Genomic DNA, 26,639 nt, shown 5'->3' on the forward strand with positions numbered 1-26,639 from the left:
GAGAGATGGAAGAGGAGGAAAGGAGACAGGGGACCAAGGTGGCACCTCTGTTGTTCAGTGCACACCCAGTGAACCCCCATGCAGGCATTGCACACTTAAGAGCACAGGTCAAAGTCTCTGTCTTTCTCGTCTTCCACGGGTGTTTGCTGTATCTGTCACGTGACAAATCTCAACATGCTCAGTTTTGCTTGTTCTTTGAACCAGGTAACCACCAAGGAGAGAGGGTCACCTCCTTGTGAGTCTAAAAGCGGTCTCCCTAGGCTTAGAGGACATTGCTTTTGTGGACTACCTCCCTAAAATACAGAAAGAAACAGAAGGCTCTCAGCATGAGTGTGTGTGTGTTCATCATTGGCTTCCCAGAGAAGCTGTCTAATTCTTAAAGTCCCAGAGATGTGAACTCCTACCCTGGACCGTGAGGAGATGCTCCCTCTCCATATTAGTCTGGACATCTCTCCACTCACAGATGCCCCCTCCCCTGCCACCCCCATGCAGGGAGGCGATGACCCCCTACTCCCACCTACTCCATCCCATCCCACATACTCCTGAGTAGGCCCCTGGGCGGACCGTGTGTTGGGTAGCATTAAGTCAGTTCCCTAATGCTTCTCTGTTCCCTCTTTCCTCCCTAGACGAGAATGCCAATCTGGGCACGGTGATGCGGTACGAGGAGATTGGTAAGTGTGGCTGGAAAAGCGGAAACACTTGGAGCTTCCTGCCTCAATTAGGGGCAGAGTGGGGAGGAGAGAGGCTTGAATCCCTGGGGTTCTGTTTGCAATAGGGTCTACTCTCGGAATGATTGTTCCAAGCTTGATCATTCTCTTCATTATCTCTCTGGCCAGCTCCCAGGAGGGAGGACTGAATGGCTGGTAATTTTCCCTTCAGAGCCTCCTCTCCCTCATCCAAAACATGTAGACCTTACTCTTCAGTGCCAGCCAGAGAGATCATTCTTTTGCCCACGACATTGCATGAGACAGAAGAGCTCCCCTGCCCTTCCTTATCTTCTTCCTTATTTTGTGAGCTTGGAGGACAAGGAGGAGAAGGAGCGGAGAGCCACCTCCACAACCTCCCCCCAGTCTTGGGTGGACACTAAGGCACCCACTGTCTGTGTGAGGGCGTGTGTGGGCCCAAGGCCAGAGCAGGTGGACGGTGGCTCCACTGAGCTGTCGGATGAGAAGGAGCTGACCCATCGGTGAGAATGAGCCGAGTCCTGTGTAACCCTGGGGAGCGAACCAGAAAACTGAATTCTTTCCAAGGTTCCAGAGTGGGTGAGAGACCCAAGTGTGTGAAGCTGAGGAAAGAACAGACAGATGCCAGGATGGAGCTGGTTTTGTCACAGTACCAGGTGACAGGGAGGGGCCAGTGACAACTGGAATGCTTGGGGCTCTAGCATGATGGGCAGCCTGGTGTCCAGCAGACACACTCGATCTTAAACTCCAGCTGCCAAGATACTCCAGGCCATCCCTTCCCGGTATTCCTGTGTCTAGGGCTGGAGGTCAGGTGTTCCTGCCATGGCCCCGGGAGCCTAAGACTGTGCCTAGAGCATCAGGTTCTCTTCCCGGAGGCCCAGCAGATGTGACATCATTTCCAGGGGCTCCTCGGGGTCACGTCCTCTGATTTGCAGAGCAGTGGCATACCTGAGTTAACTCCTACTGTTTTGTTAGAACCATTTCTAAGAGTTTCAGGACTTTGGCCAACTCGTTGTTAAATGCAGCCAATACTAAAGATTATATTAGGTAATGATTAAATAAACTGTATTAACAACAAAGATAGTGGCTACTCAAACCTCCTCACTTCTGAATTATTTTCTGCATTTTAATGTCCTTTATTTACTGGCACTTCACTGTCTTAAGGTCACACAAATCCCAAACACCCCCGACGGCAAGGATGAGAGCAAAGTCTTGCACTCCTACTTCCTGCATTTCCACACCTGGCAGGGAACTACCTTCCCAGGGAAGTCTTCCTGAGCGGCCAAGCTCAGAGCAGTCTTTAGACTTTCAACTGTGTTCAATGTATGTTTCTCTAGTTCCTTGTTCCAGAAAGAACTGATGGTGGCAAGCTTCAGCCGTGACCTTGTTCACTTTCCCAGCACCCAGGGCCAGTGTGTTAAGACCACACCTCTTGGGAGCTCCCCTTGCGGCAGAGGCCACGCTGATGGGTGTTTGCACAGTGTGTTGGTGTGGCCAGCACCCTCAAGTTCCTTACCTCACTGTAGCCTTGTCGGGGGCAGGGCTAGCCTCACCCCGTCTTACTCTTCTTTCCAAGAAAGAAAAGCTGGGTGGCCACAGCTGTCAGGATAGATTCACAGTCTGGTGTGATACAGGCGGCCATTGCCTCAGCGTGCAGGGAGCTGGAAAGGGCCCCAGGGCCTGGACTTCACATAGCCAGGATTCCTGGGAAGGGAGGGTGGCAGGACAGTGCTGATTCTGCCTCCTGGCTCTGGATCCCTGGATGAGGATGAGCTGGGGGGCGGAAGGAAGGTGGAGAGGAGAGGAGGTGGAAGGGGAAGGAGGCTGCCTTACCTCCAGACTGCTGTACCGGGAGGCCCTGTGGCTCACGAGTCCCCTTTTTGAAATCCCCTTGCACCTCACAAGAAACAAAAAGCCACTTTCTCTTAGCTCAGGTAGCATGTAGGGCTCCATTTCCATGTTCTGCTCCTGGGGGTGCCCCAGACCAAAGGCTTTGTGGGCTGGAAACGCTTACATTCATCTCACGCAATAAACCAGGAGAAATCGCTGCTGCCCCCCAGCGGCCATACGTGGGATCCCAAGCTCTGCTAGGGCCTCTGGTCTGTGACAAATGCATCTGTTCCGGCCCTGCGAGAACAGGTGGAGGCCCCACTTTTTAACTGTCTGCACACTGGCTTGAAAAAAAAAAAAAAACAAAAACAAAACATTATACTCCAGTGGAAAAGTGAGTTCCTGGCTTGGGAATAGAAAAGAGATTCATTTTCGTGGCTGTAGAGCAGGCCTTCTCAACTAAGGACCATTGACATTTGGAAACAAACAATTCTGTGTGGTGGGGGCTGCCATGTGCATTGTAGGGTGTTTGACGGCATTCCTGCCCTCTGACTACCAGATCCCAGTAGCACACCCCTCTCCCCGGTCTTGACATCCAAAAATGTCTCCAGGCATTGCCAAGTTCAGGAGACAAAACTGTTCCCCACTGAGAACCACAGACATGAAGAAAGCCAAGGGCCAGCACTTCCTCTAGATAATGCCACCTAACTGAAATTTTAGGCAATCAGAGTTATAGAGTCTCAGCTTCTTTCTCTTCCAACAGAGGACTGACCTGGAACTTGGTGGTTCCAGGTGGGAGATGGGGAACAATAGGATCCCAGGAATGAGCCCAGTCTTGCTCCTCTCAGCCATACGAAGGCTGGTTCATCTCCACAGATAGGAAGTTGGGTCAGAAATCCCACGGCATAACATGGAAGGAAGGAGACACCCGCGGCTGGGACAACACTTTCCCTAGGACCCCCATGCTGCAAAAACAAAGGCCATAATTGTCAGCACACCCATCAGTCTGCTCAGAGGCTCTTAGCAACTTGCCTGCATGGCCTCTGTGGTCAGCCTGTCTATTGTTCACTTACTCAGCACATCCTGAGCACCTACCATGTGCAAGTCCTTCTGGCAGGCCCTGGGGACATAAGATAAATTAAGGTCCCTGCACATAAGCAGATGATTGGGCTACAGGTTGACTTGGAGAAGAGAAGAGGAGAGGCTGCAGGAATATTTAGGAGTTAAGACCCCAGTGCTCCCGAGGGCTTCCTGAGGGCGAGCTGCATGGTGGGTCAATGAGATACAGGCACTGTCATCAGCTCAGCAGCCTTCCTTTTTTGTACCATCTGGAGACTCCTGCAGTAGGGACAAGTTCGCCTTCTGAAAGTCCTTGTCAGGTCCCCGAGCAGACTGTGGGGTCTAAGGCAGGCAGACCTACCAGCCATCTCTCAGCGTCAAGGTCCAGGGAGGCAGTGGTCTGTGGAAGGCTCTGTGCAGGGCTGTCTCACTGTTTCGGACAAGGTGCCCACAGCTGTGGCCTCTTGTTGGAGGGCCCCGGATGCCTAGGAACTAAACACTCCACACCGAGGCACTCCCTGGCAGAGGTCTCTCCCTCCCTCAGTGGTTCTGAGAATCTCGGGATTCTTTGCTCCCCATTGCTCAGTGTCAGTAAGTCAGTCAGTTTGCTGCCTGTATGGATGAGCCTTGCTGGGATAATTCAGAGTGGGCTTTAGGAGGGGAGGCGAACAACAGAGAAGCAGGAAGTGCACCTGGGCTGGGGCAGGGCAGGGCACTCAAGCCCTTTGCTGAGGACAGTGGTCCTGTAAAGAGAGGACATCTGTAATTCAGCCACTGCATGGGTACACTCAGTGTTCCGTCAGACCCCCCATCATGTCGGCATTTGTGATGAAAGACAAACCCTGCATAATGCACAGCAGCAGAGAAGCCAAACTCAATGTTGACACTTGAGTTCGATATGGAGTCCAAAGGGCCCTTCGACCTTAGATAAGGCACATACCTGGTTCCGTCTCTGTTAGGATGACCAGTCGTCCTGGTTTAACACAGAAAGACCGGTGTCTCCAGAAACCCTTCAGTACCAGGCAAACCAAGACCCTCCTTGAATGGGTAGTTCCTCCCACAGGGGACAAGAGTGGTCTGTAAATGAGCCCCGGGGGAGTGGCAGGCCAAGGTTTCTGCACTGCACACACCATGGTACCAGGGAGCCTGGAAGAGCCAGGTGTTGGAGCCCCAGGAATTGGTGGCTTCTGTATTTCTCAGGGGAAAGGCTGAGAGTCTCCACTTACCCTTTGCAAACTTTGTTCCCCCTCCTCAGAGCTGAGGATCTTGCTGCTGTGTGGCAGTGACCTGCTGGAGTCCTTCTGCATCCCGGGGCTCTGGAATGAGGCAGATGTGAGTAGCAATGCTACGGCAGCACCACACACAGCTGCCATGGGAAAGGTGGGGAGGGTGCACTGGGTTTCAGCCTCCGGTCTCCCCTCCTCCCTACCGCTTCTCCCCTACCCCCAAACCTGACTGTCCTATCTTCTCTGAGCTCCCAGCAGGACCATCCATTCACATCACTAAGGGAGAAAATTCTCACCTACCCCAAGCTTTATCTCTGACTGTATTTTTACAGTCACTCTTCCCGGTGCTTGCTCCTGTAAAGCCCCTGGGAAGAAAGCAATCATCAAATACCTTCTCCAAGTAGTACTTGCAGCGTAGGTGTGTGGCAGAGGCGGTAGGTGGAGGAGGGGAGGAAGGGATTAAAAAAAGCCTTTACCCCTTTGAGGTTATTGTCTGTTTTGTTTTCCTTTGATTCCTTTTGAAGGGGTAGTAAATACCATGCTAGCATTCCCTCAACAAGAAAAAAGGGGGCAGAAGGGGAGGCGTGAATGGCAAAAGGTCAGTAGGATCCTCCTGGAAATTGACCGGGGGGTAGAGGGAAACAGGAAGTTAAACTTGTACCACTTAGAAGCTGAATCAGCCTCTTTTGTTGCCAGATCTGATGGTGATGGCCATAAACCAGCTAATTCATAAGTTACTCACCCTTCATACATACATTCATTCTTGCTCTTCCATTAATTCATTCATCGGATAACCTGATCTATTGCTACCTCTCAATTCCAGAGCCCTGTGCAAGCTGGATTCTCAAGGCAGTAATTCCAGACCCAGTGCTTTCTTTATTAACTTGTTGCATGACCCCATGCCAAGCACCCAACTCTCTGGGCATCAGTGTTTTCCAGTTGTATTGAGATAGAATTGATATGTAACATGGTATTAGTTTAAGATGTACAATGCAATGATTTGAGATATGTGTATATTGCAAAATATTATCACAGCAAGTTTAGTTACAACTCGGTTGTGTTTTTAAATCTGTAAATCTATAGAATGCTATCTATCACATTCTAACATTTCAAAAAATATGCAGTACAGTCCCTACCCACAAGTGTCAAGTGGCAAGACATATACCTATGAAATTTTTTTTTCAGGATATATATACAGATATATATATCTCTGGAGAAAGAGAGAGGGAACATTCAAGACCAGACTCAAGATTCCAGTTCTATTCCAACACAGCTCATGACAAAATCCATTTTGAGCCCCAGTTTTCCCCATCTCTAAAATGGTGTAATAATAGTGCCTACCTCATAGGATTTAGGGAAAATTAAATGATAGTGTGTACCTCAAGTGCCTAGCCTAGTGCCTGAAACACAGCTACATGCAACGAACATTCATAAGTGAATTCACCTAAATAGCCTCATAGACATACACATAGATATTCCAGGTGAAGTGCTGTGGGAGGAACAGGAGGGCAGGGAGAATTTCCCGGAGGTGAATTACACTGTGTGGGCCTTTCATCTCCACCCCTGGACCATTTCTCGGAGGTGAAATTCTAAACCTTCATTCAGTTCTGGATTAAGTGGCTTAATGAACTTTTACTTTCCTCTCTAGTTCACAAGGTGCTGTGAAAGTAGACAGTCATGTGGCCCAAGTTATGTACAAGATCTCAGCAGAGCTCTTTGAAGAATCTAGGCACATCCGGATAGCTGCAGGGGAGTGCATCCCTTGGGGAGGCCTGGGCAGTCCTGGAGGGTGCACTCGGCAACTGGGGGCAGCCTGCAGGGCCGCTTACATGAGCAGAAAATCTCTAGGGCCCCCTCTCAGGGGCAGACCCAGGCTTTGTGGAGCCTGAAACTTATAGCATTTGGGACCCTGGAGGCACAGCCGGTCCCTCTCTGCTCCTCCCAGTTAGATTGCTGATTTCTGGTCCTCTGACTTCTCTCCAAAATGGCTGCTCTTGCGGTTGTCAGATCCGACGTTTGAAGACCGAGAGAAGGAGCCCCAGGTCTCTCCTCTTCCCACTGGGCCCTGGTGCTGAAATGACATGGTGGTTAAGACAAAAAATTGGAGGAACCAACAGCTGTCGATTTACTGGGAATGTGACAGGGAAGGTGGAGCAAGACCCTCATTATTCAGCTGTGCTCCCCCTTGGTTGGTTACTCTGAAGACCCAGAGCCCCCAGCCTGGCTACTCCCAGAGGGCACAACAAGGGGCCCAGCAGGAGCCCATATCTATACTGGCCGGGTGGTAAGAATTCCAGTCCACAGCACAGAAAGCAGGGATTTGGGTGCTCAAAGCTCACTCCAGAAGGCTTTCTGGAACCTAGGGCTCTACCTCCCCATCCCCACTCAGCCAAGTCCTCTGTCCCCTAATTTAATCCACAGCCAATCTGTGGGGTCCTTAGAATTATGGCACCTGAGGTAGAGGCCAAAAAAAAAAAAAAAAATCAAGGAGCTGTTTTCTTACATAACGAGTGTGAATCTCAACCCACAAAAGAGGTGTGCTAGAAATATCACCTTTTATTTATTTAAATCAAATGAAAATTCAAGTCCAAATCTATCCCACAGCGTTGATGGGAAGTTAGTCTCAGTTATTATGTTAATGATTAGTAGAACCTGAAAGGCTTCGGTGGACCCTGAACATGAACATTAGTTCATCAGGTTCCCCGCAGACATCGTCCCTGTCTGGACCTTTGTGGTCACTTGAAGGTGGTAACATTCTGCAGGGCTCATGGCTGAGTCTGGAAGTCCAGCGCTGGGTCTCACCTGCCAATGATAACCAGGCCCCATTTTCTTCTGAAGTTTTGCCCCTAGGAGGGAGCAGGGAGGAGGGAGTAGCTCCCACAGACCTCTAGCTTCTTTCTAGAAGTGGGGGTACAGTGGGCAGGGAACAGCAGAACCTCTTCTTTCTATTCTACAGGTATCTTTCCTATTTTCTCTCTTCCTCGGGATACCTGGCAAAATCTCTTCAGTGAGTTTAAAGCCACTGACTGCAAAACGTTGTTTTCTGCTCTGCAAATTAGAGAACCAGGTCCAGTAAAGGGTCTGGTCCTCTCCTAGAAGTGGGGTTGGGTTGGGCAGAGGGGGATGTAGGGAGGAAAAAACTAGTTAATAGCTCAGTGGATTACTCCACTGGCCTTGTTTGAGGATGGTTGGATCTCAGGGTCTAGAAAAGGAAGGTCTTACTTTCAAGACAGGGTACAGGGTGAGTCCTGCTTACTCTACTAGAAAGTTCTGTCATCTGGAGTTTGCCTGGAAGGACTCTATTTTAGGGTTTTCAGTTCCTAACCATGAGAATACCAGGTATGAGGTTTGTGAGACCTGCTTCTATCCCAGATTTCATTCCTTCATTCATTCCTTCATTCATTCAAGCCTTATCAGAACACATTGTTCTTCATTGCCTGGTATCCCAAGTGATATTTGTTGACCACAGACCTCCGTTTAGTAATCATGAGCCCAAACCCCTGAATCTGCCCATGACTGGGAACAGGAGGTGGGGAAGAGAGCCAAGCTCCTTGGGAAGGTTATAGGCCCTGGCTCCACACCCAAGCCTCCCCTATCCTTCAGACGCCTCAGGATTCTGAAGGCAGGAGAGAAGCCACTAGTTCAGACAGGTCTGGGGAGAAAGGAGACTCTCCACCCTGCTGTAAAGAAAGCTCAAAGGGGTCTGTGGAGCAGCTTTGCCCCCAGCCAGGCTGGGAAGAGGCTGATTTGATCTGTCCTGCAGCAGGACTACCAAGGTGTCCTCCAGCCGGGTCACAATTTCTATTCTCTTCTCCGCTGAATCCATCTAGTTCTTTCAATCGGGATTCCGGAACCAGTGCTCTCCACCCAGAAATCTAATCACACAGCTAAAGGAACAACCCCACCTCCTAACACATCCCTTGGGCATTTCCTATTAGGCACAAAGATCCATTAGCCCACAGTGAATTCTGACCTCTGACCAATGACACACCCTTCCCCTTACATTCCAGGGGAGAAGATTCCATACATATTCATCAAGTTTCTCTCCATGGAATACAAAAGAACTGCTTGTGCAGCCTGGCAGTTGGCTTTTTCATTCTTGGTTCCTGAGAGAATTCAAGATCCCGGCTCCTGGGCCAGCCTTGGGGATCAGCACTCATGTTCCATAGCCCCATAGCCCCATAGCCCCTGAGCCCATCCCATCCCTGAGTTTTTATTACAGAGCTCGTCTCCCCTTAGGGGACCTGATCTTTGCTGTGCCACGCCCAGGCACCAGCACCAAAGCAGGTATCCAAGCATGGGCCAGGATCTGTGGGAAGTCAAGGCCAAAGGATAGACGGTGACCAGGAAATTTGTGACCAGGAAATTATACTCACTCCCTTCCCCCAAATAAAACCCATTGTCTAGGGCTCTTATGCTGTCAGCTTCTTTGTCCATCATATTATGATGGAAGGCAGTCTGGCAAATTAATTCCAATTTAAGCACTCTTCCCTTCAATCAATCTTGCAGTGAATACTTACTGAGTGCCCAGTACTAATATAAGTATGCTATTTGTCCTTAAGGCACTTGCAGTCTAAAAATATCTTTTTCATTATATCAGTTTTTTATATTACATAAAATAAAATTGTAAAAAGTTTAGAAGAGTTCCTGAACCTTGTAAGCACTCAATAAATGTTGGTTGTTATTCATCTATTGGTTTTAAAATATTCATTGGGTACCTACCAAGTGCCAGACATTGTTCTAGGGCCGAATGAGCAGAGAAACAAAATAGACAAAGTTCCCCACTGTGTGCACTTTACTTTCTAGTGAGGGAGCTGCACATAAACACTTCGACTGTTTTTCATGGATTAGTGCAATCAACCCCTAACACACTCCCGTGAAGGGGAATCTCTATTCACATGTACAGGTGTGAATGCCAGGGCTCACATGGATTGTGACTTGTCGAAGACCACATAGCTGTTAAACAGCAGAGCCCAACTTCACACAAGTCATCAGATCCCTAATCCATAAAAGACAGACAATGAGAAGAATTATGTATATATTTATATATATATATATATGTATATATATATACACATATATATATGTGTGTGTGTGTGTATATATATATACATATATATACATATACATACATACATATATATATGTGTGTGTGTGTGTGTGTGTGTGTGTGTGTGTGTATAATTCATGGCAGGCTGTAAGAGGGGAGCACCTGGGCTGGGCTTTGAATGAGGGGCAGGATTGTGTTAAGTGGGTGGAAAGAGAAAGGGCTTTTCGGTTTGAGAGTAGGCTGTAAAAGATCTAATGGTGGGAACAAGAGCTTCTGGGGAGATGGTTCTGGCTGGTTGAAATAGAAGGTTTATCTTGGTCTTTATTTGAGAAAGCTTTTTGACTTTTCAGCAAATAGACAAAATCATTAAGTTCAATGATTAAATGTATTAGCTGCTTTTGAATGTTATTTGCATTTTAAATGAGCAACATTTGGGGCGCCTGGGTGGCTCAGTCGGTTAAGCGTCCGACTTTGGCTCAGGTCATGATCTCACAGTTCGTGGTTCGAGCCCCGTGTCGGGCTCTGTGCTGACAGCTCAGAGCCTGGTGCCTGCTTCAGATTCTGTGTCTCCCTCACTCTCTGCCCCTCCCCTGCTCATGCTCTTTCTCTGTCTCAAAAATAAATAAAAACATTAAAAAAAAATTTTTTTTAATGAGCAATGGTTACTAATTGACCCGAAGGAATGAAAATCTAAAGGTGGAACAGTAGGCACCAGAAGTAGGTTGATGAGGAAATTGTTTTTTCTTTTTCTTTCTTTTTGTACTTCTTGAAACCCAGCATTCTAGCCTCTGATTGGCTATACCCTACATTTTTCCAGCCAACGAGTTATGGGCCAACTGCTTCCTACATCCACCAGCTATGGGAAAACAACCAAGGAAAATAAACAGAGGAAGAGCCTGGGGCACTAGCCACTCCAGAAGAAATCCCAGGGCTCCAGGACTAATAGAGCAAAGACAAACATTTGGTCTTTCAGGCTCAGATGGTTTTTATCAGACAGTCCAGCTCCAGCCAGGAAGCCCGATGGACACTTCCACCCCAGGGAATTAGGCCCCCACACTGATAAAAACCAATGCCGAATTTACAGGCTCAGGGTAGGAGGCTTAGCTCCTACCATGGGAGATTCTGGTTCTCATGTGAAAGATAATGTTGGTTTGGAGTTCAAGCTTTTGACTTGAGTCTGGAATCTCTTGCCTTCCCACACCCCCAGTCAAATTGGAAATGGGGATGGGGATAATTTCCTCTGGGAAACCCCTCTGAAGGATCATTCATTTGCCCTTAAGAGAACCATTGTGGAAATGCCTTCCCACTTTCTCAACTCAGATCATACTAACCTCTGCCCTGATTTCCCTCCAGAGAGGAAGAGAGGCCAGAACAAGGGTGGAGGATTCTTTTTTAATTAATTAATTAATTAATTAATTTATTTATTTATTTTGATTTACATACAAATTAGTTAGCATATAGTGCAACAACGATTTCAGGAGTAGATTCTTTACTGTCCCTTACCCATTTAGCCCATCGCCCTTCCCACCACCCCTCCAGTAACCCTCAGTTTGTTCTCCATATTTATGAGTCTCTTCTGTTTTGTCCCTCTCCTTGTTTTTATATTATTTTTGTTTCTCTTCCCTTATGACCATCTGTTTTGTCTCTTAAAGTCCTCATCTGAGTGAAGTCATATGATTTTTGTCTTTCTCTGACTAATTTCACTTAGCATAATACCTTCCAGTTCCATCCACGTAGTTTCAAATGGCAAGATTTCATTCTTTTTGATTCCCGAGTAATACTCCATTGTATATATATATACACCACATCTTCTTTATCCATTCATCCATCGATGGACATTTGGGCTCTTTCCATACTTTGGCTATTGTTGATAGTGCTGCTATAAACATGGGGGTGCATGTGTCCTTTCGAAACAGCACACCTGTATTCCTTGGATAAATGCCTAGTAGGGCAATTGCTGGATTGTAGGATAGTTCTATTTTTAGATTTTTGAGGACCCTCCATACTGTTTTCCAGAGTGACTGCACCAGCTTGCATTCCCAAAGGGTGGAGGATTCTTTACTGAAATGGGTGGGGCATATTTCAGAAGCTCCTAACCCACCATGTGGCTTCTGCTGGACATCTTTCCTTGCATCTTTTGCAACCCAGTTGGAAGTATACAAAATTCTATACTCCAGAGGGCATTGTAGAGTAATGAATTGAGAATGGCCCATGATAAACTTGGAGGAAAAATAAGAGAATATATTTTCAAACCAAAAAAGTTTCAAGTTGCTAAAATGCAAGTCTTAGAAAATGGATCTAGAAGAGGTTTAATGTGGCAGAAAGAGCCTTTAAAGCAGACCAGAGTGGGTTCAAATCCATGAGTGTCCCATGTTCATCCCTGAACATCCTCATCTGAAGAAGAAACACAAGTGGGCCCAAGTCACCTATGTGCTGTACCTACAGAAGAGAGCACTGTTTGGGGGAGATGGTCAGGATTCTGAACCCTGATTTCAGAATGATACTATAGAGGATCTAACCAGGTAGGCTTGCCTGGGTAAATCAATGTACATTGGATCCTATTGTCAATGGAAGTTAAACCTTCTGTTTAAAACACTCCAATGGCTTCTGTTTGCAATTGGAATGAAATCCCATCTTTGATTTCTGGTCCTTGTCTGCTTTTCCTACTTCTCTGTGCCTCAGTCGTACCTGTTTGTTTTATTTTTGAATAGTTTTTCCCAGCTCAGGGCTGCAGGCTAACTGGGAGTGCTCCTGCCCCAGGTATCTCTAAGTCTGGCCCCTTCTTGTCATTTTGGTTTCAGCTTGAAGATCATTTTTGTTTTACATTCAATATTGTACTTAATTCCACCTCATGTTTTCTTATTTACATTTTTGTTTATGGTCTCTCTCTACTGGAAGGTAAGGTGTGTGAGTACACTATACGTGCCTGTCTTATTTGGCAACACCAGGATAGTGCCCCGTTCACCATATACACACTTTGCTGAATGAAAGAATGAAAGGGCGCCTGAGTACGGGTTGATTGGAGGAGGTTAGCCCATAAGATAGTTTAAGTTCACCATGAGATATGGCCCAAACTTTTACCAGTTACCCATTAGACATTAACCACTAGAAGATATTAGCCAGTCAATAGTAACCTGCCCTTGTCCTTCATAGCAAGGGATACAGTTGAAATAATTAATCCTTTGTTTAATGCCTCCTGCTAGATAGTGATTGATCCAGGAGATGAAGCCATATCTGTCTTATTCAACACTCTGTCCTTGGTGCCCAGGAAAGTACTTGGCTAAGAACACAGGGCACCCCCAACTCGAAGCATTCCCCAAATCCAACAATGCAGATTGTGAAATTCAGTCTCCTGGAGAAGTTCACATCTGTTCTAGGAGATCTGCCGCCTGGGTCCTCATGAGTGTTCTCTTTCCCAAGGCCAAGTTGCTTCCTGCCTCAACATGTCTCATATCCTTCCTTCAGATTCCCCACATTTGGGGAAGCAGAGTCTGCCTCCTCCCACTTCCTCTCTCCATCCCCACCCCTGCTTCTCCTGGGGAACCTTTGACCAGAGGATGAAAAGATGTAATCAAAAAGCTGTGCCCAAGAGCAGGAAGTTGAAACAGGATGAATGTCACAGACCCCCACCTCAGACATGACAGACCAGAGCTACACTGAGAGGGCCACTCTATGCCGGGGGTAGGGGGAGATTGTACCCTGATCCTGCTAACTGTGCTGTGGCAGTATGGGATCACATTGGTCACCATCGGGAAAGGGACTTGCCAACCAAGACAGCTCTGCTACCCTGGCTACTCACCCACATCCCCACCCCCAAGGCAAGACCTGCAGAGAATTCTTCATGAACACACAGGAGACATTGGCCACATCCTGCTGGAATAACAGCTCCATTCCAGGGGCCTGAGCACACTCCTGCAGGCTTCTTGGGCAGGGAGAACCTGAGCAAACTTCTGTTTCCTGGGGTCAGATGTCAGTCCCAACCACCCCCACTCCCTAGGGCACAGGGTGACCTCCTCATTTTTGCTGGAATCCTCAGAGGTGCTTGTCTCACGAATATCTCATTTTGGCCTCCTCCCAAACCAGGCCAGAGAACTAGCAGTTTAGGCAACTGCTCATGTGATTTACAGCAACAATTTCCCAAAGGTTGGTGCACATCAGAAGGATTAGGGAGCTTTGTGAAGAGAAGGGCTACAGCCCATCCTAGACATGTTATATCAAAATCCCTGGGGTAAGAGCTGGGGCATCTGCTTTTGTTGTGAGTTTTAAAGCTCCCCCAGGTGATTCTACTAACCAATCAGATCAAGTCTAGGAGTCTGCAAAAGTAAGCTCACCCTTACTTATCATAGGATGTGAGAGTCTATCTTTCACATAACTTCTTTGGGGCTCCAGAACTCCCATTAAGTAGCATGGGCTCCTTGCCGGATCCCGAGACAGGGAGACCTTATCAGTTAATGCCTCAGAGATGGCTGCCAGACAAGACTCTGCAGGAATCTACTTATTCAACAGCATTTATTAAGCATGTTTGAGGTGCCAGGTTCTTTTCCCTTGGGACAGTGATGACTAAAACACACAAAATTCCCTGCCCTCATGGAGACTACCTTTATAGGAGAGAAAGAGACAAAAATAAGGTTAAACAACAACAACTGTGTGTGTGCGTGTGTGTGTGTGTGTGTGTGTGTGTGTATGATGTTAGATGGACACAAAGGCTAAGGAGGGGTGTGAAATCTAGGAAGGTGTAGGGACTGTGAAGGTGTGGGTTGCATGTGGGTCTGTGTACATAGCATGGTCTTGAAATGGTGTGGTCTCATTGAGAAGGTGATATTTAAGTGAAGAGTTTTGAGTCAAGGAGCAGCATGATCTATTTTAATACTTTTAGTCTGGCTGTTGGGAATAGACTGAAAAAGGCAAGAGAAAAACAAGGAGACCTGAGCAATCCAGGTGAGAGGCTATGGGGATGAATTAGTCTTCTGTTGCTGCAGGTTGGTGGCTTAAAACCACACACGTTGATGTTCTTACCCTTCTGGAAGCCAGAGGTTCAAAGAGGTGTTTCACTGAGCCAAACCCAAGTTGTTGGTAAGGTCACATTCCCTCCAGAAGCTCCAGGGGAGAATCTGTCCTTGCCTTCTCTGGCTTCTTGAGCTGCATTGGTTGTCTTCCTTGGCTCATGACCCCTTCTTTCCATCCTCAAGACCAACAGTGGAAAATCTTCAAATCTTCTGCTCTCTCTTTGCATCGTCTCTCTTCTGTGTTAAATTTCCCTCTGCCTCCCTCTTGTAAGGACACTTGTTATTGCCATTAGACAGCTCACCTAGGTTATATACGATAATTTCAAGATCCTTAGCTTAATCACATTTGCATATATGTTGCTTTATAAGATAAAATTCACAGCTTCCAGAGATTAGGACCTGGTTATCTTTGGGGGCTATTATTTAACCTACCAAAGGAGGCTTGGACCAGGATATACTTGATGGAAATGGTGAAAAATAAGCAGATTCTTGGATTTGTTTTGAAGATGGAATTGATTTGGTTACCTTTAAAAAAAAAAGGTTTTTTAACATTTATTTATTTTTGAGAGACAGAGAGAGACAGAGCATGAGCAAGGAGGGGGCAGAGAGAAAGGGAGACACAGAATAGGAGGCTCCAGGCTCTGAGCTGTCAGCACAGAGCCCGATGCAGGGCTTGAACTCATGGACCACGAGATCATGACCTGAGCCAAAGTCGGACGCTCAACTGACTGAGCCACCCAGGTGCCCCTGATTTTATTACCTTTTAGATGGAATGTGGGATGTGAGAGAAAGACAGCCATCAAGGAAAATGCCAAGGCTTTGGCTTGAGCAGTTATGAGAAGAGAGTTTCTATTTCCTGAAATGAAAAAAATATAGGAAATGCATTTTGGGGGGTATGAAGATTGATTGATTGATGTCAGAGGGTTCAGGGGCCTGTGGACATTTTAGATTTGAGATGCCCCATCTAAATAGTCATGTTGAAAGAGCTGCTGGATATATGAGTTTGAAGGTCAGGAGAGAAGTCTGTGCTGGAGGTATTAATATGGGAGCCTTCAGTCAAAGCTGTGAAACTGAGTGAAATCATTAAGAGTGTAAGTATAGATAGGAAGAAAGAGAGAGAGAAAGGTCCAAGGACTGAGGCCTGGGGGGACTCCAATGGGTCAAGGTATGTGATATGAGAAAGAACCAGCACAGGGAGACCCAAAATTGCAGCTGCTGAGGTAGGAGGCAACTGGCAGAGGGTGGTCTCCTTGTCTCCTGGTCTCCGGGAGAGAGAGAGGCCAGGTGAAGACAGGAGGCAGGGATTGGGGGTGGCATGGGAAGGACAGCCAAGTCCCTGCACAAGATGGATACCTATGGGACTGAGGGTACACTTCACCAACTCTAGTGTGTGACACTTCTCCCACCCCCAAATGCACACCCACACAAACACGCTCTAGACCCCGTGCCGTAGGGTCTGGCCAAAGTTGCAGAAAAGCTCTGCAGTCTCTGACCCAACCCTCTGCAGATATGCGGCTTGGATGTGGTTAAGCCGTGTCTTGTCCTGTAGACCCTGTCTCCCTTGCCCCGTCTGGGATCCCCAGGGGGCAGGCCTGCCACCTGTTTCTGGAAAAAGAATATATCTCAAGCAGCAAGGTCTCCATCTGCTCGACACCCACTGAGCCACCTGGCACTGTTACTGATTGAGTGCTCAGATCATTAGTTCCTGAGTGGGAAGCAGCAGCTGCACTAATGTCACCATAGGGTGATCCCCCGTGAGGCCCGACTCCACTCTGAACCACTCCGAGCGAAAGTTTTCATGCTTTCTATGAGAATGCTCACTTCAAACAGCCCCATTATTTCATGCATCATATATGGAACACTACCAGGTTCTCAGAATCAAATTGAAGGTATTACACCATGTACACCAGGTATGTTGAAGCAACTACATAGCCAGGCAGTTGAGGAAGGTCCATGTACACCAACTTGGATGGATTCCCCTCTTCCCCTCTTCCCCTCCCCCACCTCCCTTCCCCTCTCTCTTTCCCCTCTTCTCCCTTCTCTGTCTCTACACTACCACTTCCCCGGAGTTTTTTGTTTTTTTAATTTTTTTGTTTAACGTTTATTTATTTTTGAGACAGAGAGAGACAGAGCATGAACAGGGGAGGGGCAGAGAGAGAGAGGGAGACACAGAATCGGAAGCAGGCTCCAGGTTCTGAGCCATCAGCCCAGAGCCCAACGCGGGGCTCGAACCCACGGACCGCGAGATCGTGACCTGAGCCGAAGTCGGACGCTTAACCGACTGAGCCACCCAGGCACCCCTCCCTGGAGTTTTAAGCAAAACTTAGACCACCAGTCCTCAAGCTGGTTGCATATTGGAATCACCTGAGAAGTTAAAAAAAACCTGTTGATGCCTGGGTCCCATTCCCAGAGATCCTGACTTAACTGATCTTGGGTGTGAGCTGGGCTTCAACAATGTTAAAAGCTCTTCAGGTGATTCAAATTTGCAGCCAAATTTGAGAGCCAGTGCCTTGGGTTACCTACCAAGTAGTTGGGTCTACCTCCAACTCCTTGCCCGGCCTCTCCCTAACATTCTGGTTTATAGGACAAACGTGTGGTGCCAGTTCGCCCAATCTGAACACTACCGGGAGATGCAGCATGCTGTGTAAGGCTGTGTTATCTTCCAAATGGCCCAACCCAATGGGGGCTCTGATGCTGTATACGTAGCTTCCAAGTTCTCTCCACAGTCTCCCTCCCAGGGTACCTTCCACCAGCTTTTTGTCTCAGCAACATCAGAGTTCCAGCCACGACTATAGCTCCAGGTGTAAGCAATGGAGAAGTAGGGTAAAGGTGGATGGAAATACCCAAGGACACGTGTGCACATGCACGGGCGTGCACGTGCATACTCAACCATAATCGATAAATTAGACTTAGAAGTGGAATTCTGCTTATACAGAAATTGTCTGATAGAGAAGTGGCCACAGTGCTCCATTATGTCTGTTTTTGTGGCACTTATTAGGAGGAAGACCCGGGTCCCTTGCCACCAGAGCAGGTCTTACTCAATGAGCTGCACTGCTTAAAAGCAACCTGTCTCCCCCTCCCTTCTTTCCCCGCCTGGGATCCTTAACTGGCAAGATCTAAACAGTAATATGTCTGGGCTAGACCCAAGTCTATTAAATGCCGTAACTTTCAGGCTTTTTGAAAATAAAAATTTGCATGAGTTTCCAGAAAGCAACTTGGTAATATGTCTCAAGAGCTTGAAATATGTTTGTGAGATATGTTCATCTATATCATGCATCATAAATATGTTCATATATATCAGTTTTTATGCTTTAATCTAATTATTTTACTTCTTATCCTAAGACAATTAAGAAGAGGAGAAAGATTTATATATAAAGATCTTCAACAAAGTGTTATGTATACTTATAAAAAATCAGAAGTAACTGTACACATTTTATAATACCAGATTGGTTTAATGTCATGTATAGCATAGTGCAGATAATGAAGTATACAGACTGTTCAAACTTAATGTTTTCAAATAATTTTTAACAATGTGAAAAATGCTCACAATATAATGCTAAATGAAAAGTATAGGAAAATGATTAATTTTTTCAATTTAATCCAGTTGTAGATATATACACTTACTTGTAAAGAAGGAAACACTGGACAGAAATACACTATGTTAAAAGTAGTTATCCGGATTGTGTGATTGTGGCTGATTTTTACCCCCTGAATTTCCCAAGCTTATACTGTGTCTGTAACCAGAAAAAAACATTTTTTTTTAATGAAAAGGTTTCATTTCTCATTATGGCAGCAAGCATTTATCAGAGGCTGATCTCAGAAGTGACCCCATAATAATCTTCCTATCACTGCCTGTGGGCACACAGGCATTCCAAGCCCTTCCGTGCTCTTCACCACCCTTAAGCCCCCAGCAGCTTTGACATGGGTGAGTAGTCTGAGTAGTCTGAGCTCCTTCTGAGTAGTCTGGCTGGGAGCTGGGGTGCACTTGCTGGGCAGCGGGACCTGTGGCCTGTGAGGGTGTCTACCACGTACGGACTATGTGTCCTTCCTATTACTCTTCAGTATAATGAACTCAGCAGGAGCCTCAGGAATTGGAGAGGTCTTGCCCAGACATGCAGGAGTGCATTTATTCATTCAGTCTGGAGGTATTTATTTAGCATCTTCTGTGTGCCAGGTGAAGTTCCCACTCGTCCCACGAACACTGTTACAGGTTGTTACTTGAAGCAGCTGACTCGTAGAGTTGAGAAGGCAAGCTGAAGACTAAAGCCTGCGGTTCCACATGGAAGATCATTCCACCTGCTAAGGAGTTCCTTAGTAGGCGCTGGAGTCATGGTCTCATCAAAGGATGCTTTCTCTGTTTTTTCAGATGGAGGTGATTGTGGGGGACTTTGGGATTGTGGTGGTGCCCCGGGACGCAGCTGACACAGACCGGATCATGAATCACTCCTCAATACTCCGCAAATACAAAGTGAGTCCTTCATCTCCTGGCTGCTATAGCTCTGTGGCGTGTTCCTTCTCTGAGAGGCCTGGGGGCTGGAGGAATGAGGGCACCCACGGAGTGTAGTGTGAGGGACTGGCAACCCGCTTTCTCTGCTCTATCCCCAGAACAACATCATGGTGGTGAAGGATGACATCAACCATCCTATGTCTGTTGTCAGCTCAACCAAGAGCAGGTACGTTTGGCAAACAGCCAGAGGGAACTTGGTCAAATGGGCTCACAAGTTTTATACAACTTTCCTCAGTTCAAGCTGACCCTTACATTTGCTGACACCCTGCTGCCTGGTATTCAGCCTTCTTTGGGGACTTCATGTATTTGTCCCCAGTCATTTACTTAAAAAAAATTTTTTTAACATTTATTCGTTTTTGAGAGGCACAGAGAGAGAGACAGAGTGCAAGATGGAGAAGGGCAGAGAGAGAGAGAGAGGGAGACACACAATCCGAAGCAGGCTCCAGGCTCTGAGCTGTCAGCAAAGAGAGGGAACCGGGGCTCAAACTCATGAACCTTGAGATCATGACCTGAGCTGAAGTCGGATGCTTAACGGACTGAGCCACCCAGGTGCCTCTCCCTCCAGTCATTTACTTTTAAAGGGGAGCAGGTCCTTGACTAGTTTTAGCTGGTTTGTGGGGGGAAGGGGATGTTTTTAATTTGAGACTCTTTAGTGTGAGGTAGTTATGAAGTACTGTATTAATAAGAGTATAGGCTAAGCTGCTATAACAAAAAGAGCCAAAATAGTCACAGTTTAAGAAAATGTCTATTTCCCTCTTACTGAAGTCAAAAGAAACTGACCTCTGACCTCTTCGATGTGAAGCCCCTATCTGTGGGTCCACAGCTGCTGCCATGACTGCTGGAAAGAGCAGGAACTTGGTCTTTAAAAAGGTGACTCAGAGTTGTGCAGATCACTTTCCCCTGCATCCCACTGGCTCAGCCTCAGTCACACGGCTATACCTCCCTTCAAGGGAACCAGGGAAAGAGACAGTATGTGCTCATGTGTAAATAGTTAAAGAGTAGCATCAAATTGAGAGGTGAGAGCTGAAACCCAATGGCAATGGCCAATGAGGGGAGAGGAGAAGGATTTGGCTCCAAACATGGCTACACAATAAAATTACCCCTCACACTTACACAAGCACACAAATTCCTGTGTCCCATTCAATCCCACTGAACCGCAATTTATGGTGGATGGGCCTAGGAATTTGCTTCCTGGGTGATTCTGATCAAGTTGGGGTTAGCATTTGGAAACCACAGATACAGACCACTTTTTCAAGAAGTTCCCTGTGAACTGTTCAGGGAGCCACTTAGCGACCTAGCTTGCTTGCAAGATCAGGACAGTATATGCATTGAAAAGGCAACGAGCCAGCCTCTGAAGAGGTCTCACAGGGCAGGGCTCAGATGCCTTTTAGAATCTCGGTATCTGGAGGAGTATGTGCATTTTTTACAAATAGCTCCTTGGGGCCTGACATTCCCAAGACCATCATATGAGTAGAGAATGGAAGCAGCCAGACCAAGTCTGGAGCACAGCTGTGAAGAAACCAAAGTGTATCACCAGAACGCTTTCGTACCTGGTACTGCCTTCCTCCACAGCCTCCAGGGCTTGTGAGAAGGGGCTCAGAAGAGGTCTTCTTCTTTTTCTCTGTCAGGGCTCCAGTAGGAAGGAAAGGCGTGGTCAATCAGGAGATTCATTTTCATGAATGCAGAGAAACACAAAGGAGTGAAATAAGAATAGCTAACACACTGAAATACCTACTGTGTGTTTGGACTATTCTAAAGGCTTTGCATAACGATGCATTCAATCCTTTTATTTTTTTCAAAACCTTTTAATAACTGAAGGAGATAGGCCCAAACATTACCCTCATTTTACAGGGGAGAAAACTGAAGGACAGGCTTAATTAACTTGCTTCAGGCCCCTCAGTTAGGAAATGGCAGAGCCAGGGTGAAATGGAGTCACCGAGGTGTGGGAGGGATCCTGGGACAAGCAAGCTCTCCCCCCCCATAGGGAAGCCATTTATGGAGCCCAGCAGAGGCAGACACCGGGATGTGGGGTAAACCCTTCCTCTGATGGAGAAGGGGCAGGCCAGTCCTCCTGCCTTGCAGGGAGGGTGTCCTCTGACGACCGTCTCTTCTCATCCAGGCTGGCCCTGCAGCACGGGGACGGCCATGTCGTGGATTACCTGTCCCAGCCGGTCATCGACTACATTCTCAAGAGCCAGCTGTACATCAATGCCTCGGGCTAGCAGCCACACGGCGCTGGGCTCCACTCTCCCCTCGTCCTCCGCCAACACACTGGCCCCACCAGTCTCTGTCAGCCCCTCGTTTTCCTCTCTGTTTCTCCGTCTCCTCATCCTGACTGTTCTCCCCACTTGCTGACTCAACCCTCCACGGTGTGGGGGCCTGCAGAGAACCACGGCACACCCTATTCAGCAGTCATCTTTGGACAGACTTTCCTCTAGTCTCCGGGTCGGGGGTGGGTGAGGGAATAGGGTGGGAGTTGGGGGGAGTGCAGTCCTTAGAGATGTGCTGGTATCTGTCTCCCAGCATGCTCTAGAGAGCGGCTCCGGGGCCCGTCCTCCCAGCATGCTCTGGGGAGGCGGCTCTGGCTCTCGCCTTCCCAGCATGCCCTTTACCATGAAGGGCTATTTTTCTTTCTTTTCTTTTTTTCTTTCTGCTCTTGTTTTTTGGTGTGGTTTTTTTGTTTGTTTGTTTTGGTTTGGTTTTTGGTTTTGGGGGGTTTTTTTTGGTTTTGTTTTGTTGTTCACTCCTCATAGAATTTGGATGAAATCTGTTTGCGTGGTTCTTTATGTTTGTAGTCTCAGTGCATTTCTGTGGGGTTAACCTCCCTTTTGATCGGACACTGTAACCAGCCTCAGCACTCAGTATGTGGGTGAGGGCCACACCCGGTAAAGAAGGTCAGGCTGCCTCCACTTTCCCAACACTCCCTCCCCCACTCACCCACTCACACCCTCCACACCCATACACCCACACACAGCAATAGTCTAGGGTCAGGACTGAGGCTTCCAGGTTCTGAAACCTGGGAGGCATATCTGGGAATAGTAGGGTTTCTCAGAAGAGTTTGAGTCTGTTTCCTTTGTTTTAGAAGATCATTTTCCTGATGCTCTGGGCCTGTGATCACACGGAGCCAGTCTATCGTCATATCCTGGTGGCATTTGTACAGTTTCTCCTTTGGACTGTGACTGATGGCACAGTGGGTTCCCTGCCAGCCCAGCATTTCCAAGGAAGCTTCAGGTCACCACCTAAGCCCTTGGAGGTCATAGCTAGCTACATCCCTGCCTCCAAAAAGAATCACATATTCAAAGCCAAATCCTACCAATGCAGTCATTTCTGAAATAAAACATGCTAGGAATTCACTCAACCCTAGAGATCTTTGCTAATTGGAATTATTTTTTGCCTGTTTGGCTGGGAGATGTTTTTGTCGTGCTAGAAGTCCAGGATGGCCAAGGAGAGAGCAACTTGTTGCCCTGATGGAATTGATGGCTCTCACCTACTCTCGCTGTGCTGACATAGCTGGTGCCTGAGGTCAGTTTCTTCTGGAGACACACTACTTCGGCCTTGTTTCTTGAGCTACTCATATCTCCTGCAGAGCCCAGAAACCACACTCATCGCCTGAGGAGACGTGTCTGGCAGGGGAATGGGTTCACAGAACAGAGGTCATGGCGGGGAGGGCATCAAGAGCCACTAAATTGTTTCATTCTTTTTCTAACTTCTTACCTTGTCTGCTGCTCCTGGAAACAGTTCTGACAGACTGTTCTAGTTGTTCAGGTCTCATTCAGGTCCTGTTTCGAGAGCCAAAAGAAAATTATTCTCTTATGCTCTGTGTCTCTCATCTAGTCTCTGGCTCTGGGGTTTCTGGTTGTCTTCATGGAATGGGTCTCCAAGGAGCTGGATAATTTTATCAAAATCTAGTGCCAGTTATGGTCCGGGAGGGGTGGGTGAGATCTGACATCAGGGACACCATTCTTCAGCACACATTTCACATCTGTGACATTCTTCAATGGCCTCCAGGAAAAGGAACAGGATTCCACAGAAGAGCATGTTACAGCATCATCTAGGAGGGTGTTATTCCTCTTGGATTATGAAAATAATCTCCAGAGGAGGGAATGAAGATTCTAATCCTGGGTTTTGGTGTTTGGTTAAGGCTCATGAAATCATAAATGGAAAAAAAAAAACCCCACAACTTCAGAGATTAGTTAATTCAACATTCTCCTTTAAAAGATGAGGGAGCAGAGATCCACTGGATTAAATGGCTGGCCCAAGGTTACACAGCAAGTGTAGAGCCTGGCAAAAGGATATTGTTTCCCTGACCCTTAGGTCATCCCACCCCGTTCTCTCTAGTTCCCCCATGATATTGACCAGGTAGCATGTGGTTTCTACACTTTTCAGCCTTTATCTGGCATCTTTCTTTTAAATTATGTCTCACCCAGGTGCTCCTATATAGGGCATTGTATATGGCAGTCCTGAGGGAAGGGAGGAAGGCCATAGCTAGGTTTCCCTTAGAAATCAAGAGATCTCAACAACTTAGAGGAAATCCCAAAAAGTGACCCACTGAATCCAAGAAAGGATTGCTTTATGGAAGGCTAAGAAAGACCTGGAATGTTCAAGATGACACTAGACAGAGAGACACAGAAGAGGCTTTTTCTGGGCAAAACGGTCCTAATCCAGGAAAAGAAAACAGGGAACTGAATTCCCTAGGGCAACATGGCATTTTTTAAGGATGTGGAGTTTCTCTATGGTTAGAGTTTATTATGAGGATCTACATAAGCACATCTGAGAAAACCCAGACGTCATTTGTCTCTTTGGTGCACCCTGTTACTCTGCTGGGCTCTGTGATCAAGTCCCATTTGGTCCGCAGCCCATGATAGGGAACTGGGCTGGCTGTGTATACTCTGTGTGGGGATAGGCAGGGAAACAACAGGGGCAATAAAGATGTCTGGAATGAAATGGGGCAGATCTTATCTTGGTGGATCACAGGGATTATATTAAAATAGCTTTTCTTTAATATAAGGAAATGTGAATTTCCTTTTGGGTAGAATTGTCCATTCTCCAACCTGCCCCATTCTTCATTTGCTAGGGGGAGGTCAGAGCCCCTATCTCAGTCCAGGGCAGGACATTGTGCCTGTGATGCTGCAAAGGCTGGCACTAGAATGACTCAGAGTTTGAAGTAGTGCCCCAGGTGCCACAAGGATGACCTCTAGGCCCTGACTTCCTTCTCTGGGGTCCCACTTCTTCCTACAAAGGCCAACTCAAGGCTGGCATGGCTCAGAGATTTTGAGAAACGCGTGGGGTACAATGATCATGTTAACAGAGAGGTCGGGAGCCTCATTTCCTGCCTATCGATGAAAAACATCCCTCTTGCTCTTCTGAAAGTGGCTGAACAGGCAGGAGGGAAACCCTTTGTGCCAGTGACTCTCACCTCAAGGAGTGGCCCTCTGGGGGGTTCTGTGCTGCTACCTGGTACCTCATTCGCCACCCCCAACCCCAGGCAGTCTCTGGGGCCTTCTTGCTTTCATTTTCCTTGAATGTACATAAGAACAGGGGAGGAAAGTCTCTTACTGAAGTGCCTGAAACCCAGAGCTAGAGCTTCTAGAGACGCTATCTATTCTTCCATCTCCACTTGGCCAACTTTCCCCAGCGTTCTCTGGTCTCATACTTCAGCTTCTCAGAAAGAAGAACTTGCTGTTCTAATTAAGTAGAAAGTGAGACTCAATAATCAAACTGCAGCAAAAGGCAGAGGATTACGAGGAGACATGACTTGTATTTTAACAGCCCAAATCTACTCTCCCCAACTGATAGAAACACACACTTTAGGGGACTAAGAGAGAGAAGCATGTTATTATATTCCATTCATCAAAAGAGTAATGCAAAAATAAATCCATAGAATATGAAAAGCTCAGGATCTCTCCCAAGGCTACTGCAGGAAGGCTGACAGGTGAGATGGGGAGGATGGAAACAGGGACTGATTTTGTAGCTCTTCCAATTAGGATACCCAAGGAACAGCACTGTGGTCCAATTCATCCAGTCTGCACCTTCCTATAGCTGCCCAGTGAACTGAATTCTTCACGTGGTTTCTTTGTCGTGTAAGTTTGGGGTGTCCTATTAGCTTGTTCCAGTTACTTAGGAATGAGTTACACTCTTTCCCTTCAGTCTAGCCCAGGGCCAGAACTCAGTTTGATCCAAACGGTCTCAAGGATTGGCGCGGGGAGGGGGAAGCTTTTTTTCTGAATCACTTTTGGTCACTGAGTCTGCTGTTTTGAGAGTAAGATTTGCTTTATGAAAATCAATTCATTAATAAAAACTACATTAAAGTTGCGACACCATTTCACAGTGAAATATTTTGAGTAAAATTTTGTTGCTAGAATAGTCACGGACAAAAGTTTTATCAGCAAAATGTTTCAATTACGTTAATAAATAAGACAACGATATTCGTATTGTGTCTTTGTCCAGAATCTTCTCTGTAAGCTGCAGAATTAATCACTTTTTTGTCATAGTCTTACTTGACAGGAGCCAACAGTTGCAAAAATGTTCTTAGAGCAGAGATTTTCTGCCCGTTTAGCTGATGTCACATGTGTAATATGAAAGAATATACAGCCATATCCAAGGGTCATAAGCAGGGAAGGATAATTAGCAAAGTTGTGAATTAAGCCTAAGAGTTTTCAATTAAAAAAAAAAATCAGATCTTAGAACCTACCTAATCTGCATTGTCTCATCTTGGTTAGCTTTGGCCCCCGAATGAAATTAGCTCTTTATAAAACAAAAATGTATTTGTAAAAACTCAGCTCAAATAACTCACTTTTGGTATAAGAGATCTTAAGACAAATCATTAAACTCTTAATTTGGGCAATGTAAACAAGCAAAAAAATGAATAATTTGTTAATTGTTCAGTTCTGCTCTATTAGTCCTTATTTCATGTGTAGTTGTAACACATATTGTGTGTTGATATAGATCTAAATGGTGATTGTCATTAGCTAGTATCAGTCGTGATTCAGAAGGTAAGATAGCAATTCCCCTTTAGGACCCTCATTTAGGGCTTAGCCACTTGTTTGTCAGATTAGTTGTGATTTTTTTAAAAAATCATTTTGGCTTTTACTATGTGTTTTGTTGTTACTGTTTACGATTGGGAATAGTTAGCTTTTGTGTGTATCCATCTGGGTTTGGTGGCACATCATAATGATGCTTGATATGCCTTGTAAATTGATTACTTGTGTTTACATTTGTTATTTTGGCCACAAACCGAAACCATTTTTTTCTGTGTCCTGAGAGTATGTAATGTTGAAA

General features: G+C 46.6%; 1 protein-coding gene across 1 annotated transcript in view; it reads left to right on the top strand.

Annotated features, from left to right (window-relative positions):
- The window catches only part of NMNAT2 (nicotinamide nucleotide adenylyltransferase 2), a 146,767-nt gene extending 120,981 nt beyond the window's left edge, over positions 1-25,786 (top strand). The window contains exons 7-11 of the mRNA XM_043568014.1: positions 627-671; positions 4,828-4,904; positions 19,221-19,322; positions 19,460-19,527; positions 21,481-25,786. Coding sequence (XP_043423949.1) covers positions 627-671; positions 4,828-4,904; positions 19,221-19,322; positions 19,460-19,527; positions 21,481-21,583 — 395 coding nt within the window. The 3' untranslated portion in view covers positions 21,584-25,786. The remainder of the gene's footprint in view (positions 1-626; positions 672-4,827; positions 4,905-19,220; positions 19,323-19,459; positions 19,528-21,480) is intronic.
- The last annotated feature ends 853 nt before the right edge of the window (positions 25,787-26,639 follow it).

The sequence above is a fragment of the Prionailurus bengalensis genome, chromosome E4 (assembly GCF_016509475.1).
Source record: "Prionailurus bengalensis isolate Pbe53 chromosome E4, Fcat_Pben_1.1_paternal_pri, whole genome shotgun sequence".
Lineage (NCBI taxonomy): Eukaryota > Metazoa > Chordata > Mammalia > Carnivora > Felidae > Prionailurus > Prionailurus bengalensis.